Source organism: Microcebus murinus, chromosome 9 (assembly GCF_040939455.1).
Source record: "Microcebus murinus isolate Inina chromosome 9, M.murinus_Inina_mat1.0, whole genome shotgun sequence".
NCBI lineage: Eukaryota > Metazoa > Chordata > Mammalia > Primates > Cheirogaleidae > Microcebus > Microcebus murinus.
In genome coordinates, this window is record NC_134112.1 from 91,892,062 (window position 1) to 91,910,043 (window position 17,982).

A 17,982-nucleotide genomic window follows, 5' to 3' on the forward strand; every position below is an offset into this window, starting at 1 on the left:
TGAATAAAAAATATTACTGCTTTGCCCCACTCCCAAGATGCCACCATTATTCAAGTATTTTCTGTAAATCTTATTATTTCCTGATGTTGCAGTTCTTGGGAATATCTTTAGGTACTTAGTAAAGAAGGATGATTGTGGAATTGCACAGATTACTCTAGCAGATGACTCCTGACTCTGACATTTTCAGCTCTCGGAACTTTACGGCAAATAAAATGGGGCTGATATTTCCAGCGTTGGGCATAGTGTTACAGACAGTGTTTATGCTAAAAGTGTAGACATTTCTTTACTTCTCCTTTCAGGTTGTTGGACGACCATTCATGCCATCCTACTGGAGTCTTGGGTTCCAGCTCAGTCGCAGGGATTATGGTGGCATCAACGGATTGAGAGAGGTTGTAAACCGCAACCGTTTAGCTGAGATCCCATACGTAAGTTGGGACTTCTCTTATCATGCATTAAGCACCACTTTCTATCTTCTGTCTTTTGCATCAAGTTCAATTCATTAGAAAAATATAGGTAGATTAAGAGATTGATAGACACACTGTCAGAAATTTGCATGCTAAATTACCTATGTGATCCTCGAAAGTGTACAGTTTGTGTAATCATATGGGTATGGCTTTGAATTTTAGCTTCATATGGCTATGCAATATTGGGCTAGTTAATTAACATACCTTAGTCTTAGTTTCTACCTTTATAAAATAAGAATGTCAGACTTTTTTGGTGAGCTAGTAGTAAGGAATGCCTTATACTATGCACTTATAGCATCTGGCACAGAGAGTGAACTCCATCAAGGTCAGCTATTATTTTATAAGAGAAAGCAACAGCTGCAGTGACATGGTTAACAAGAGCTGATGATTATAATAGTCACTTTCAGGAAATGAGTTTCTCATAGTGACCTTGTATACCGCCCCCCCCCAGATTTATTAGGCTCTAATTGCAAAGTATTTATGATAGTCAATGTCAACCAGAAAATCAAAAGATAATTAACTGTAATATTTGATAAGCTCCTGCAGGAAATGTATAACACGTGGTTAATGAAGTTATTAAAACAACTTATTCTGGGCTAGCTCTTTGGAACTTGGGTGCAAGCATGTATGTGCTAACAATGTATGTGCTAACATGCTAACAAGCATGTATGTGCTAACAAGCATGTATGTGTTAACATCTGAAGGAAGATTGTACAGATGACACGACTTTGGCTTTAACTTGGGATTCTTCAGTCCCCTCTCTGAGCAGTGATGAGGGTAGGCAGGGGGATTAATTTTTCCCATGAGAAAATGGATGTCCAATGGGTTGCCTTGTTGTTAGGGGATATTGATTGTCTTGAATTTTACTTCTCCCATATCTGCTATCTGCAAACATCCAATTCCAGGAGGAATCAGACCAAACATTGTCACGCTTTCTTTCATTAATATACGAGGGGCTTTCACATTCATGGTCAGCCTCCATTTATCATTCTTTTTTAAGTGAGGAAATGGAGCTACTGTGTGGTTAATAACTTCTCCAGCATCACACAACTAGCTAAATGCAGGACCAAAACTCCAATATGGTTCTTTTGATTCTGTGTGTGGTGTTGGTGCCAGTTTATCCTCTGACTATGATAGGAAGGAAGGGCTTTATTGAAGTGTCGCCAGGTCAGAAACAAGTAAGTGTTTCTTCCACGGATGGGATCTTTCCCTGTATGTGTTGGTGGAAGACAGCTGCATTCTAAATGACTGCCCAGTATTAGAACAGATGATGCCACACTGGGTAACAGGTTACAAGTCACATTTTCCTTCAGTCCTATAAGCTAGAGACTTCTAATGCATGATACACGAGGAACACTTAGAAGACTTTTGGATGTCTTAGAGGTATGTAGCAGATTGAGGATAAAAAGAGCACCTGGTGTCAGAGAACCTATCCCTAAGCCCCATTCAGCCCTTACCTCCCCATACACGTGACTTTGGGAAATGCCACTTAACCCCTTCTTGTTTCAACCTCCTCACTAAAAGTAATAAATACCACTCCCATAGGTGGGTATGCAAACACAAGCGACAACGTGTGTATGAGAGTTTGGTTAATTAAAGCTCTATCCCTTTGTCATTGATCTTTGTTAATCATTACTCTGGCTGGTTTATAGGGCCAGAGTAATGAGGGCCATTATCTCCTCTTTCGATATATTCTTGCCTGATATTTGGGGTCAAGTTGATACATGGTTATAACATTACTATTATATTTATTCAAGCATTTTGAGAGCACCTGCTTTATATCAAACATCCAAGCTCTCAAGTTAGAGAGATGAAAAAGATGCAGTTCCTACCCTCAAATTCCTCCCAATACCTTATGATATGCATCTGTCAGGACAAGGAGGTAAGACTGCAGTCTAAGAGAAACTGCATTTTTCAAAGAGGGCTTATTTATTTCTAAGAGCTAGTGAACCCAGGGAGTTCCAGGATCATTAAGAAACATGGCTTCAATTGTAATGGTCAGAAACCAAAACTGTGATTATTTTCAATTGGCATGGTGGTATTTCCTAGGTTCTAACTGGCCAGATCTATATTTCAGGATGTCCAGTACTCTGACATAGACTACATGGATGGAAAGAAGGACTTCACTGTTGACCAAGGGGCTTACCCTGGTCTCCCAGATTTTGTCAAGGAGCTACATGACAATGGACAGAAATATGTAATTATTATGGTATGTTCAAATGCCCTGTTCCCTTCTATTTTCTTTTACAGTGAAAAAGAAATTTATAAAAATAATATTTATATCATATTTCTTTATTAGAATCCTGGCATCCTCAAAGACTCTGGGTATGACCCCTATAACGAAGGAAGCATAAAAAGAATATGGATCTTGGGCAAAAATGGCTTTGCTGTTGGGAAGGTAATTTCGCAAGAAAATCAGAGTAAATTACAGTCATGTTGGAAAGTTTGTACTTTGGTATGAAGATGGGTGAAAGGACATTTACATATTGTTACTATTTTCATAGCTTTAGAGGTTTCTTTGCTTACAAATTTTAAACCAGTAGATGTAATAATGGGATGATTAAAACTCTGAAGAATTTAAAAAGCTAGCCCCTGACTCTCTAATATTACAGATAACTGGGAAGCAATATAATCAGAAGAAACTTCAGTTACTTAAAGCCCTCCTGCTTCCAAATTTCCCTCTTCTCCCCAGAACAATATATCTGACTACAGTAATGTAGCAAGATGCTCATAGATTGATGTGGAACCTACCTCAGCTAATATATTTTTAATTTATGGAAGATTTATAGATAGAGCCCAACCTTGATTCTCAGGTAGAAATTTTAGGCATCGATATAGGCTGACCTGGTACTAACATAAGATTAGAAAAACAAGCACCATATGTACTCACCATCAAATTGATATTAACTGACTTAACTGACCAAAACTTAAGTGCACATATAGTAGTAACATTCATTGTTGTCGGGCAGCTGGGAGGGGGGATGGGTATATACACACGTAATGGGTGCATTGCGCATTGTCTGGGTATGGACACACTTGAAGCTCTGACTTGGATAGGGCAAAGGCAATATATGTAACCTAAACATTTGTACCCCATAATATGCTGAAATAAAAAAAATTAAAAATTAAAAAAACCAGAAAAGAAATAGGCTGATTTGGAGCCTGTTTTCAAGACAGCTGAACTTCTGAGACTACTTTAAATCACACCATGTAGGCAAACTTTTATTCCAATCATAAGTAGGGTCAGCCCAGGTGATTGGATTATGTAAGACTTACTAAAACGGCCACTTCATCTTAAACTTCATGCTCCTGCAGTCCTTGTTGCTCCTGGGTAGTTTACTTTGCAAAACCATCTTTTCAAGCCAATTGATGGCTCCTTACCAAACTCTACTCACTTAATTCTTTTCATTGACTGTTTACAATGCTTAATTCTATTTACTTTCTTCATTGATTCTAACTTTTTATGAAGCAGTAGGGAAGTTTTCTTCCTTTTCCAAACCACGTCTTTATTTTATTGCTTTGTTAGAGGTGAATTTCTAAAATATCAGACCCATATTCATGTTCTGTATAAATACAAAATCAGAGGCCACAGTCAAATAAGTATTATTTCGCTTATCTAAAATTTTATCTACACCCATGAGTCATTTCAATAACACTTATATTTTGGTGATATATAATTAAGAATTTGTATATAATTATAGGAACTTAATATGATGGTTGCCTTCATTGATCAATAAATAGCATAATCATTTGGTCTAAGAATTTAGTAGTAGTAGATGTGGGTAGGGATTTAGTTTAAATGCATTTGGTTAGATAAAGTTTGCTGGGCCTGATACTCTAGGCTAAATGTTGCTGTAGGTGACTGCTTTGCCACACCACCTGTTTCCTGAGGTCCAGATTTGCCTCTGATTATTACTTGGTGCCTGTCACCTAAAACAAAGAACCAAGAGCTCAGTCCATTTGAAGTTGGTATTTTAAGCTTCCATCTTGAGTTTTGAGCACTCTTCACACACACACAGACATATATATATATATATATATAGATAGATAGATAGATAGATAGATAGATAGATAGATAGATTTGTTTTTCATTATGTTCTCTGAGTATAAAGTTGTTCTTAAATTACAACCTATAAATTTGTTGGGAAAATGAGCAAAAATGTTACACAAAAACTTGTATCTTTTTGATTCAAAATTTTCGGTAATTTGGCTATGGTTATATCTTTGTGCTCTTTGTGGAAAATTAAAGCTACCGTGTGATAGGCATAGATAGGAAAGGGAAATAGAATAAAGAAATATTTGACCTGAGTAAGAAGCACAAACTTCATTTAGCCATTTATAAAATATTGTTTATATGTTCCCAAACAATGTATTATTTATAACCATAATTATTCAAAGCAGGCTTTATATGACTTTTATTTAACAACATATTAAGCAAATTCATTCTCTCTAAAAATATTACATAATTAGAATTTCCAGTATTTTAAATAGTTTGTCTCCCAATTAGCATGACATAATGAAATTTTACATTTTTTTTTTCCATAGAAAAGGACATATGGTGGCTTTTCATTTATGTACTTAGTTGTTTTTCCTTTTCTTTTTTTGTCTTTTGGGTCCTTGCATGTATTTTACTATTTAGCTTTTTTGGGGGGAATGGTTCACAAATTTTGTTGCTAAAATATGGGGCTTCTAGCAGAAGAAATTGTAGCCGTTAATAAATGAATAACTGAACCTTGGAACAAACTAATCACCACAGACTTCCTCTTTGTTCTCTAGGGATACCCTGGGGAGACAGTCTTTCCTGATTACAGCAACCCAAAGTGTACTCAGTGGTGGGCAGACCAGTTCACTAAATTTCATAAGTATCTGGAATTTGATGGAGTGTGGATTGTAAGTTATTATTCTAGCATCAAATTTCCTTTGGAAACAGATATGCCAAATATTCAGATGAATTTTAACCCTGATCTGTAATAAAATAGTTTGCTTGACATAGTAGCATTAAAAATTATTTTACTTAATGCTGAGTTTATACATAGTGAATCAGGCTCCTAAAAAATCCTAGGTTGTTATTCTGGATTTTGTACCAACTGGTTATTTCATTTTGATAATGTTTTTTGCTTTCTCATGATCTCAGCTTTTTCCTTTATAAACTGTCTTTCAGCTTAAAAATGCTGTTTTATTAAAAGTTATCATTGCTACTATTTATAGCATTGATTTATAAAAATTTAATTATTAGAGAATAATTGAATGAGGACCTTTTGTTTTGTATGGGTAAACAGTAGGGAATTTCTTTGAAAATTTGAAAAACATCTTTGTTAGCAGGATTAGACATCACTTATTTTTAATTCATTATAAAGAAATGGATTTGATCTTAATTATATTCTCTTATTGGTCCTCACTCGGAGGAATAAAAGACAGAGAAAATTATAAAATAAAAATGTTACTCTATTTCAGGTTCTTTCAAATAATACTGAAACAGTAACACCAATAATGAAATCTTCATAATTTGTAAGGCAAGGATCAACCTTTGAAATGATTATTTCTTAATTAACTGATTGAAATCAATTTATAAAAGTTAAAATGTTCCCACTGTCATTTAGAACTGGAATTTACCTTAGATATAACCTAATACAATAACTTAACTTTATGAAACGGAGGGCAAGAGAAGTGAAGAAGATTATTTAAAATCCCCAAACCAGTTAATAAGAGACCCCAGATAGCCTGGCTTCTAGTGCAGTAAGCATTTCTCAAAAGCTAATTGTGATCAATGGCACTTTACATTTTGTGTGTTTTGTGTCTTTGAAGGAAATGGATGAAGTATCTAACTTCCTCCAAAGTTCTGATCAGGAGTGCGAATCAAACAGCTTGAACTTTCCTCCTTTTACTCCCAGTAAGTGCTCCCCTGTTTGCTGGTGATGCAGACACAGGCATGTTTGAAACAACCTTATTAGAACTCAATGCGATCAAGAGTGATTTCCCCCCCATGCCAAGGGCTCCCCAGAAATACTGAACACTCCTCTGCCTGGGTCTCTGTGGCACTGTTTGGTCTCTGATGACCTTTTGGCTGCAGTCATCCAAGGACCAGCCTGTGGTGACAATGCTAGCCTGAGCCCCGCCCACTCCCCTGGCTGACCTTCCCGTCTCCAGGTCAACATTCTTCCGTGCTGGTCACACCTCCAAACAACTTGGCTGGTTCAAGTTTAAAATTTACGAGCATTTCAGAACACTTTCAGGTACAAACTATATAACATCGAAGTAAATTTGTATCTCTATTAACTTTTTTCTTTCTTCTTTCCTTTCGTTCTTTTTCCCCTTCTTTTCTCCTCCTCCCGAACCCTCCCTTCCTTCCTCTTTCTTTCTTCCTTCTTCCCTTTCTCCCTTTTCTCTCTGTCTCTCTTCCTCCTCATTTGCAACAGTTTAAAGCATCAATGGTTCCTTAAAGGTCCTATTTATGTGGCATTGCTAGTCAAGGTGAACTTTCCAGTCCTTGATTTAGAAAGAGGTAGGGGAGAGGAGAGAGAGAGAGATTGGGGCCTGGGTGCAGGGAATATAAACTAGACTATGCTGTGACAACAAATAAACCACCATAACTCGATGGATTAGCACAATAAAAATTCATTTTTTGGCCGGGCCCAGTGGCTCACGCCTGTAATCCCAGCACTCTGGGAGGCCAAGGCGGGCAGATTGCTCAAGGTCAGGAGTTCGAAACCACCCTGAGAAAAAGCGAGACCCCATCTCTACTATAAATAGAAAGAAATTAATTGGCCAACTAATATATAGAAAAAATTAGCTTGGCATGGTTGCACATGCCCGTAGTCCCAGCTACTCGGGAGGCTGAGGCAGCAGGATCGCTTGAGCCCAGGAGTTTGAGGTTGCTGTGAGCTAGGCTGACGCCACGGCACTCATTCTAGCCTGGGCAACAAAGTGAGACTCTGTCTCAAAAAAAAAAAAAAAAAAAAAAAATTCATTGTTTGCTCACATTGTCCCTAGTGAGGGACAGGTGGCTTGAATCCAAATGGTGACTCAGATCTAGTTTCTTCCACCATCTTCCATCTGAGAGACCTTTCTTTCCAGCTTTATGAGTGAAGGAAAGGGTGGAGGGAGTTTTACGGGCAGGTCTGGAAGGGTGGTGTTCCCAATGTGCCCATGTTCCTTTGCCAGAATAGGGCACAGAGCCTCAGCTTAATATTAATAACTTCAAGGGAAGGTGTAACCGTCCAGTATAACCTTCTTACACTCCCAGGAAGAGAACTCTGGTGTGGTGGGCATCTGGACAGCCTCTGCCAGTTTATTCAAGTTTTTTCACTTTACTTACACCCTGAGACCAAGGTTTCGCTGTTTCCTTAGCCTCTTTTGGTTGCCAGAGGAGTGCAGAATGTTTTGGAGGGAGTCTTGACTTCAAACTATTTAACCTCTTAAAATAAATCTACCATTTGCTTCTTCAGCCTATTCTTTGTTCCTTTCTGCTTTATCTGTATTCCCCCATTTTTTTCACCCCAGATCAATCTATCACTTTTTTTTCTTTATCTCCTTATCTTCTTGGCCAAAACTAAGTTTTATTTTTGGTTTTTTGCTTTGCTTTGTTTTTGTTTTCTACAGACAACCTCTATCCCATCACCTTCTGCTTGCTTCTAGCCAGTGCCTCACTCCCTGGGGCCGGCATTCTGTCTACCCTGACGTGACCCGCTACTGCCCCTCAAAGCGGTGGGGCAGCCTCTTACCCTTCCAGGATTGCCCAGTGCACTGTAGCACGGTAGAGCTCAGTGAAGCGGTTGTGAATCTCCTCCCACAAAGCAAGCTGGGCAAGAGTATAGTCTTCTTCATGTTTTACAGTCCAACTTAATTTCTGCCTCCAAACCTTGATTCTGTTAGGAGGGTGAGAAAAACCCAACCTCTGTCCTCCCTGGTTCTACGAGTTTCTGGAATTGTGCCTCATACTAAGGTCTTGTGAAGGGTCAAGGCTTGGTGAAGAAAGGCAGATATGGCCCCAGGGGTCCACGGGGAAAGGAAGAGGCAGAAAAATTGATCATTTTAGAATTGAGAAGAGGAAAATACGGTAACAAAGGGAATTCCCAGACGCAGCATGTGAGTTCTAATTTATAAAACCACCCACATCTCATATCTCATTTTTTAAAAAATTTGTGACGAGAGTCTGTGTTATAAAAATGAAAATATTCTCTTTCACTGCCCTCATATCTATACATTATGCACTCAATTTTTCTTGATTAATAAGTATAAACATTATGTGCTTTATATTTAATCTCAGATCAACTTCCCATTGCTCTGAGCATCTTTCTCACTTGCTGCCACTCACCACCATTCTTTGTGAGCTCAAGGGAATGCAAATTAATTTTAATGATTCATATCCCATGGTGGGTTCAGTGCAGGCCCCAGGTAGGAAGTAGCATTTAGGATAGAGTTTAAAATCTGGAAAGGATTGTGTCAGGTAGAGATTGGTGGGGGAAGACACAGCATCCAGGAAGAAAAGAATTGGCTGGCTACTTTGTTAAAGTTGTCTGATGGAGAAGTTCCTCACCGCTGGGTATTTTCCTCTAGGTGTTCTAGACCGCTCGCTTTTTGCAAGAACCCTCTGCATGGACACAGAGTTTCACTCGGGTCTCCACTATGATGTCCACAGCTTGTATGGATACACCATGGCAATAGCCACAGACTTGTAAGGACTTGGTTTTCCCCCTGATTCCACATTTAGGGAGGTGGGAGGTGAAGGGTTTCACTGCTCTTCTGTAAGTACATTGTTCAAATATTTTTTGCAGTTCATAGGGATACAGAAATGCCAGTCTTTCAGGGTATCTAAGAGGTCCTGTCATACAAATCCTTGGTTTCTGTGTAGGATAAGTTTTTGTTCACTTATGGCTAAGGGGCTTCATTATTTCGAGGATACTAGGAGGCAATGCTATGTAAGACATTTAGAGTCCCCTACTGGGAGAAGGCAGCCCTTGGTTGGGTCCCTGTACTGAATGTGCTATGGTCACCACACTAGGATTGCTTGATTTTAGCAAATAAAAACACAGGACACCAAGTTAAATTTGCATGGGGCATACTTACACTAAAAATTATTCATTGTTTATTTGAAATTCAAATTTACCTGGATGTCCTGTATTTATTTGGCAATGCTACATCACACTCTGCTAGCTTCCCTCCCAATGTTCTGTTCTTTTCCCTCTCAATTCTCCCCTCTGCCCTGAGACACACCCACATACATGCATGCACACGTACACACACCCTACCACCACCACCATCACCACCATCCATTATGAAAGTGTAACAAGGAGACAGATGTGTTCTGCAAAGCATCACACCCTTTTCATATCTTCTCACATGGGCTGTTTTTGTTGTTGTTTACTTATGACTTTGTAAATTGAGGAATAGCTGTCCCCCTCACTGCCCAGTTTCTTCTTTGGAAGATAGTAAAATATGATCATTATCCCTAAAAGAGGAAAATGTGGAGGCTAAGCTTAAGATTTTAGTCTTATATTTGCAGCATAAATGGAGGAACTAAAGTGTCAGAAGAGCTACTGGGGATCTTCCAGCAGTGTAGGAAAGAACATCCTAGCCTTTTTCCACCTCTCTCCTACTGTTGTGGCATTCATGGAACTTCGTGGCAGGAATGAGTGTCAGGGAGACTTTGATGTGCTCATGGGACCTGTCTCAGTCCTTTTCAGTCCTTTTCTTACTCGACTTCTCTGTCCCTGTGGAACTCAAGGTCATGAACAGTCCTTTGGAACTTGGCTCCTCCAGTCCTTGAACAGGCTCTACCTGGCTCTTGCTCCCTCTCCAGTGTCCCTCTCGCCTCTGGGTCTGGGGCTTGTCAGTCTGGTCTTCCACTATTAATGAGCCTTAGGAGTTAATCCTCAGGCTGCTTCTTTTCATTCTATGCCAGCATAGATAGTTTATCCCTTTTCATAGGTTTTACTGCAATTTATTCTAGTGATTTTAAAATCTGTAATTCTAGCTGAGGTCTTTCTCTGATTTTGGGGCATGAACATTCAAAACTATCTTCTGACTTTTCCTGTAACCACAGATATTTTCATCCCTGTTTTGGTTTCACTCTATATAAACTGACAGCGTTTCTTTATGATTGGTGATTACAGAGTGCAGTAAAGTTTGGGCCAGTGGTAATAAAATCACAGTGTCTCAGTCCATATCAAAGGAGAGGTGAGGGCAGGAGGTGAGGAGTGAGTCCTCTCCTCCAACCTATCCTAGCTTTTTTTGTCAATAAATTGTCAGAATGGAGCGCTTCACTCTCTTAAACCAGTCTTCTGTTTTAGAATTTTCTCCCTTTTTCCATTATAAGCCATTCTGCATTTGTAGACTCTCCCTAACGTCCCCTAGGAATATGAAGTGGGGAGGAATTCATGGCTGTGATAGTGTCTTGAGCAATTGCCCGGTGCCTGGTGATAAAAGTTTGTAAAGAGAGCTTTTAAGAAAAGATACACTTGTCTCAGACCATGTATTAAAAGGAAAGAAAGAAGAGCTTTCCTGCAAAGAGATAGCAGCAATGGTGGCTCAGGTTTTACCATCCTGTACTTGTGTTATTGTTCTATTATACAATTCTAATGGAAGGTGTGGATTGTTTAGCATAAAAGAAGAAGGGAGGGAGACGCATTTTATTAAAATGCCTATGAACAGGAGTGTTCAGAACAAAAGCTCAGAAAACAGCCTACATCCAACCATATGTCATCCTACCTTATGTCCCTTCCCTGTCCCCAAAGTTATAATCATCCTGTAATTAAACTAAGTAATTAAATTCTGTGTTTTTAATTCCTTGGCTTTCATTTTTATATAGTTTTACTTTGATATGTCATGTTTTATTACAACACAATGAAAATGATATTTTCTACTTTAGTTGTTTTTAATCTTACAAAAAGTTTCATATGCCTTCTTTTGAGACTAACTCATTTCAATTACTTATTATTTTGCATAGATTAAAATTTGCTAACATTGAGAATTGCTAAGGATAAGTCTGTAGTTTCAGAGGAAACTAAGAATAAGTCCTGAAGGTTCAGAGGCATACCAGCTTGTGTACAAACTCTCCTATTTGTCAATTGGAGGGCACAGAGTTCCAATGTGATCTGGTATCTCGCTAAGCAGCATTATTCATAGCAGCAAGGCATGGAACCCAGGGACATTAGAAAAACTTTATCTAGAGAAAGAAAATAGGGCCAAGAACCCAAGACATGGTTCTAATATATTGTCAACTAAGAGGGGCCATACCAGAATCAGATCTGATCAGATGGAGAAAACACAATCAGGAGGACAGAGCCTAGAGAAATTTCTGTGGGGGCTGGAATGTAGAGGTTTGTACTGTCTTATATGAGATCTGAAACCTTACCCAGAAGTGGGAGAGATGCTCTTAATAGTGCTAAGCCTGTTTGCACACCTGGTTTATGATATCTCAGTATTTTTTCTCAGTTTGGTTGGAAAGCCATTGTTGCTCTTGGTGTGAAGTGAGTCCTAGATGTTCACAGCTCTCCTCTCATTCAACTGGCTGTATTCTCTCCCAGGGCCATGGAGAATAACTTTGTCAATAAAAGGAAATTCATCTTATCTCGTTCCACTTTTGCTGGATCTGGAAAATTTGCTGCTCATTGGTTGGGCGACAATGCAGCCACATGGGATGACCTTCGGTGGTCCATCCCCAGTATCCTTGAGTTCAACCTGTTTGGCATCCCCATGGTAAGTAAGCCTCTTGTCTATCTGAGGAATTTAATTTCTTGTCCTTTGGAATTCTTTCCATTATTAGTCTTGGAGGGTGTCTGAAAAAGTAAGGAGCATGTGTCCCACTGTGATATGTGTTGTAAAAATGAATTTCTATGTGGTGTGAACTGCCTTCTGAAGATAGAATGGTGCTACCTTATCACTAAGCTGTCATCCATGCAATCTCTGGAGATAGGAAAGAGACACCATGAGTAAAATGTATTAGTATAGGAAAATTCCATCAGGAGAGCATCAGTGAATGGGAAAGTATGAAATTGGGAACAAATATTGAGGAAGAGCCCTGATATAAGGACCACTGTGTGCACTACCATTGAGTCTCCCCTCCTCAGTCCGTGTTGTGATGTATACTACCTTGTTTCTCTCATTTGGCTGGGGGCAGGCCCTGGGACTCTGGGATCTCCTTAAGCATGGACTAATGTGAATAAGAGATTCTCTTTTCGCTTACCATATAAGGACACAGTACATGATTTTTCTTCTGTTACTGACCACTGTATCTGTATGTGTGCTAATTCTCTAGGTAGGTGCCAACATCTGTGGTTATACAAAAAATGTCACAGAGGAGCTCTGCAGAAGGTGGATGCAGCTTGGAGCATTTTATCCACTATCAAGGAATCACAATGGGGCTGGGTTTAGGGTAAGGTCCCACAGAAAAGTGATGGAAACTTTTTGAATTAACTAATCTACTTGTTCTTAAAGAGGAGTTGAAGAAAATCCTACAGGTTGGCCCAACCTGCAGAAAAACCATAAGTAAATCTTGAGTGATAGTCTTAAAAAGCAAGGTATGGAGGTGAGGGTGTGTGAGAAGTGGTGTGTATATACTGAATGATTTTATTGTTGGAAAGTCACCAACAAAGGTGAGAAGATTTGTTAAAATTTCTATGGTGCTGCTGTCACTTCTGTTACCACTTTATATAAAATGGGACAATTGGAGTTTATTGATATTTTATTTCAATTAATACAAAGGAAACCAATCATAGATATGCAAGAGCAAGGAGAAAGGATCTAGAGAGGTGCAGGCCAATGATGCAAAAAAAATTTTCACCCTGTTACAGCATTCTATCTTTCTATGAATAGTTTGGAAGATTTCCAGACTACTTCTCATGACTCATCCCACCTTCATTCTCTTCCATCCAAAATAATATTTTTGATGGGCAAGTATATAGAAGTGGGTTCAAAGTGCCTCCTAAGGAGGTATTTATAGTGATGGCAGGAGCAAGTAAGGTGGGATGTCCTTGTATTTAATAAAGTAATCTGCAATGGAAATATTTTGTATGGAGAGGCTCAGCTCTTAATAAGCTCATTAGAATAACATCCCGATGATTATTTTAGCTCCAGCTCTAGACTTTGTCTTTAACCTAGGAAGGATTAACCTTCAAACCTTCAAAAATATTGTATCCCTGAGCTTTCCCAGCCACTTATGATCGAGAGAGAGATGAACAGTTTCTGAACATCCAAGCAGGTGGCTAAGAGCAAGTAGGATAGGTGTTCTTCATGAAGAGATGTCCTAAAAGGACATATACAGTAAGAGCACTCAGATCACCCATGCAACCAGATTAAAGTGCTTGTTTTCTTTTCTCTAAACTAGCTCCGTTTGGCAGAATTATAATGAGAGCCATATGTTAGTTTAAATTTAAATTTAAAAAGTGAAAAGAAACAGAAGACATTATTTTTAATATATGTTACTCAATATGTCCACAACATTGTCACTTCAACCTGTGTTTAACACAAAATATTATTAATGAGCTATTTTATATCCTTTCCATTCTACCAAGTCTTCAACAGTCAGTGTGCCTTTTACAATTATAGCATATCTCAATTCGTGTGCAAAATTTTTAGCAGTTAAAGTGAAATGTATCCTACCAAAACAATAAAGTTGTGTTTAATGGAAAAATATTTTACATTGACTCAGTTTTATATTTAAATTTACTATAATCAAATAAAATTAATAGTTCAGTTCCTCAGTCTTACTAAACACATTTCAAGTGTCGAATAGCTCCAGGTGGTCCATGGCCAATGGAGAAGACATTGCAGCTCTAGACTTTCTCAGTAGAAGACCAGGATGAAGGAGGCTGTGGAGCATTATTTTCTTTGGTGTTTGGCCTCAGGGTTTTCGTGAGCCCTATGTCAGAAGCATGGAGTGGTCTCATGGAATATTTCTATTTCGAGGGAAAGAAATGGGCTCTTAGGGAGCAAAAGAAAGTAATAAATTCCAGTAATTTTATTCAAAATTCAGTCCCAGTAGTACAGTACAGGATGACAAGTCTAAATATGACATGTGTGTGTATCTTTCGTGTCTTACAAATTACATGGAAAATGAAGCAAATGAGTGCTGACCATTGATGGAAAATTTCCATCTCTGGGTTTTAAGAAAATCAGATTTCTCTTCTAAAAGGTTCTTTCTTTGCTCTTGGATAAGATCTTTCAAAAACCATCTTCATGATTTTTTTGCACATTGTGTATCAGAGAACAAATAGAGGTGGCTGTCTTTGGGATAGCAAAAATAAAAGAAATTTTGATGGTGAAAACATTATAGTGAAAACTGGACATGAAATATTTAAATTGCAAATTCATACAAGTACATGGACAGAAAAAGATGGATCATAGGTCATGGTGGTAGGCCATGTGGCTTATAAGGCAATGAATTTAAATGTTTGTTTTTTTTTTCTTTTTTTTTAATTTTTTTTTATTTTGGTATATTATGGGGGTACAGATTTTAAGGTTTCAATAAATGCCCATTTCCCGCCCTCCCCCCAAAAGTCTGAGTCTCCATCATGACCATCCCCCAGATGGTGCACATCTCACTCACTATGTATGTATATACCCGCTTAAATGTTTTTTTTTAATAGTAGTACAACTTAGTATTATTTTCCAAATTAAATATTATGAGAAGCTGCAATCTATAAAATTAATTGGTGCAGCCCTGGAGGGAGCAGGGCCCACTTTATCTCCATGGAAACCCCCATGGAGCTTCTTTGTCACCCGGGACTGTCATAGATAGTGCCAGCCTTACACTTTGTCACACTTGCCTGCAAGTCTACATTGGGAAAGTTGCATAATCTTTAATGTTGTTTCCTTATTTATAAAATGAAGGAGTAGGAACAAGATCCTTTCAGTTCTGGAAATGCTTTGATGTTCTGCAATTTGGAGAGCACAGCTTCTCTCACCTGGGAAAGTTTCTTGTCACAGGGAGCTTTTAATCTATGGCAATTGATTAAAATATTCAGCAATTTCTTCTCCTTCCTCCCAGGACCAGGACCCCGCCGCCTTTGGTGCTGACTCGCAGCTGTTGAATTCCTCCAGGCACTACCTGAACATCCGCTACACCCTGCTGCCCTATCTCTACACCCTCTTCTACCGCGCTCACACCTGGGGGGAGACTGTAGCCAGGCCCCTTGTCCACGAGTGAGTTTCCTGATCCTTAAGGACTCCCTTTCGTATCATGGTATCACTTTACCTTGGTTGTGGTAACAAGGTTAGTTAGGGGCTAGCTGCTCCATAATGTGCTATTGCCCTGTATGGGGGCTTCCCCTGCCTCACTGTGCTCTCTGTGTTCTCTAGGTTCTACCAGGACTCAGCCACGTGGGAGGTGCACGAGCAGTTCTTATGGGGGCCTGGGCTCCTCATCACGCCTGTTTTATATGAAGTATGTCTATAATATTGGGGTGGGGTAGCACACTTATCCTCATGGCTCCATAGCTGATTAAATCTGGATCCTGAGTACCTATGGCTGCATTTAACTCTAAATATGAATATAAATGAAAGGGATCATGAAAGTTTGAAAATTGAAGATACAGTAAATTCTTGGTCCTGCTGCCCCTCTAAGCAAAACAATTTCCATTTTGCAAAATTGCCTTAAAATTAAAGCCTGTGTCCTTAGGCATATGGCTGTGGCATTGTCATGGGCTTGGAATGCCTTGTGTGTGTGCTCATCATCTGTCTATGTTTCTCATTGTCCAGAGGGGCTATGCTCTTCTTGGGTTGGGCTGGGAAGAGAGAATACCTGTGAAGAGAAGAGAAGAAGGGAGGGAGAGTGGAGTGCTGGGCGAGAGAAGGGTGTCACTCTGAAGTCATGTGTGAAGGTCCATGTGTATCCCACCTAAGTGTCATTGGAGGCAGAGGTGATTGGGAAGTATGGGGGAAGGATTAGGATCATGCCAATCCATCTGTAACCATGAAAGAGTGCCGGTGTGGTCATGTTGAAGGCCCTTTGAGCTGGTGTTTCAACCACACCATCTGCCGACAGGTCCTGCTAACCAGCCCAGCTGGAAGGCTCTCCTAGGGGCCTGGCTGGCTCAGTCTCCTCCCAACTATTAGATTACAAGACTAATTCAGTAAATGAACTTTCTCTGCTTCTATTAGTGCAGCGCCATTGAATCAAAACAAACTTAATCTCTAGCTGTGTCCTGCTCTGGATAAACTGCTCAACCTGAGTGTCTGTGTTTTCATTGGTAGATTGGGGTAGCTCGGCGATTTCTCAGGATGGTTCAGAGAAGCATGTGCTGTGATATCTGGAGGTGTTTGTAAACTGTAAAGGGGTGTGTTCATGTTATTCATCGTTGTTTCCCTAGGGCGTGTACCAAGCGAAGGCATACATACCGGACGCCACCTGGTACGACTATGACACAGTAAGTGAGGCGGCCCTGGCCAGCTCAGAGACCTGCCTCTAGCAGACAGCAATTCTAAAGCAGCAGACAAGGGAGCCTGGGGCAGGAAGATAATATGAGGTTTTATGTTTACTTGTTTGTGGGTGCTTTTCTATGAGAAAGGTGTCTTAGTCCACCCAGGATGGTGTGCCCAAATACCTTACATGGGGTAATTTATGCACAACAGAAATGTATTGCTCACAGTTCTGGAGGCTCCAGCAGGACTTCATTAATGGTGCTTTCTTGCTCTGCCCTCATGACTTAATCAATTCCCCTATAAGCATCACCTCTTAACCCTTTGCACTCAGATGTCGAGTGTGGACAATGTTGAGTGGATAATGAGAAAAAAGCAAGCGAGTGCAAAGGGTTAATACTATCATATTGAGTATAAGGTTCCAACATATAAATTTTGGGAGTACACCAACATTCGGACCCTAGCAGAAGGCCTTTCCAAATGTACAGTGAAATAATTTGAATAATTGGGGGAGGTTTATGGAAATTCATTATATCAACCTGCCTACTCTGCAGCTATCAGGACTGGGTCCTGGCCTTTATCTGTGACAACCTAGAGAATGAAAACCAGTTATGGAATCACAGCATGGTGTAATGTAAAGAAATGGGGTGGTCTGGCATCTTAGTTCTGGTCTATACTACCTATATGCCTTGGGCAAGTCATGTTACTTTTGGGGAAGTCTTTGTTTTTCTCTTCTTTAAAGTGAGGCAACTGAACTAGATGATCTTTAAGGTCTCTCCTAGCCCCACAGCCTGCTATCTGATCTATCTTCCTTTTGTTGAGTAGGAAGTGGCCATCCCGTGGAGGAAACAGTGGGTGAATATGTCACTCCCAGGCGATAAGATAGGACTTCACCTTCGAGGGGGCTACATATTTCCCACCCAGCAGCCAAACACAACCACGGAGGCCAGGTAAGCTCCTCACTCTTCTAAGGTGTCACTACCCTGGTGCTCTAAGGGAGCAGGGCATGACGGGAGAGGCAAATAGAGACCGACGGTGGCTATGCCAAGGGAAGAGTCTCCCGGCAGTAATCTTCCTCCTCTCCTTTCAAAGTTGATCCAAAATTGACATCTTAATCCTTGTTCAGTAGGAGGTAAATGTTCCTTTATATTTCCATAGTCCT

General features: G+C 39.7%; 1 protein-coding gene across 1 annotated transcript in view; it reads left to right on the forward strand.

Moving 5' to 3' along the window:
* LOC105873269 (putative maltase-glucoamylase 2) overlaps positions 1-17,982 on the forward strand; it is an 86,315-nt gene that overhangs the window by 18,596 nt on the left and 49,737 nt on the right. The window contains exons 9-20 of the mRNA XM_076006227.1: positions 300-425; positions 2,542-2,673; positions 2,764-2,862; positions 5,241-5,354; positions 6,270-6,354; positions 9,021-9,138; positions 11,990-12,161; positions 12,721-12,837; positions 15,451-15,605; positions 15,762-15,846; positions 16,772-16,828; positions 17,646-17,770. Coding sequence (XP_075862342.1) covers positions 300-425; positions 2,542-2,673; positions 2,764-2,862; positions 5,241-5,354; positions 6,270-6,354; positions 9,021-9,138; positions 11,990-12,161; positions 12,721-12,837; positions 15,451-15,605; positions 15,762-15,846; positions 16,772-16,828; positions 17,646-17,770 — 1,385 coding nt within the window. The remainder of the gene's footprint in view (positions 1-299; positions 426-2,541; positions 2,674-2,763; positions 2,863-5,240; positions 5,355-6,269; positions 6,355-9,020; positions 9,139-11,989; positions 12,162-12,720; positions 12,838-15,450; positions 15,606-15,761; positions 15,847-16,771; positions 16,829-17,645; positions 17,771-17,982) is intronic.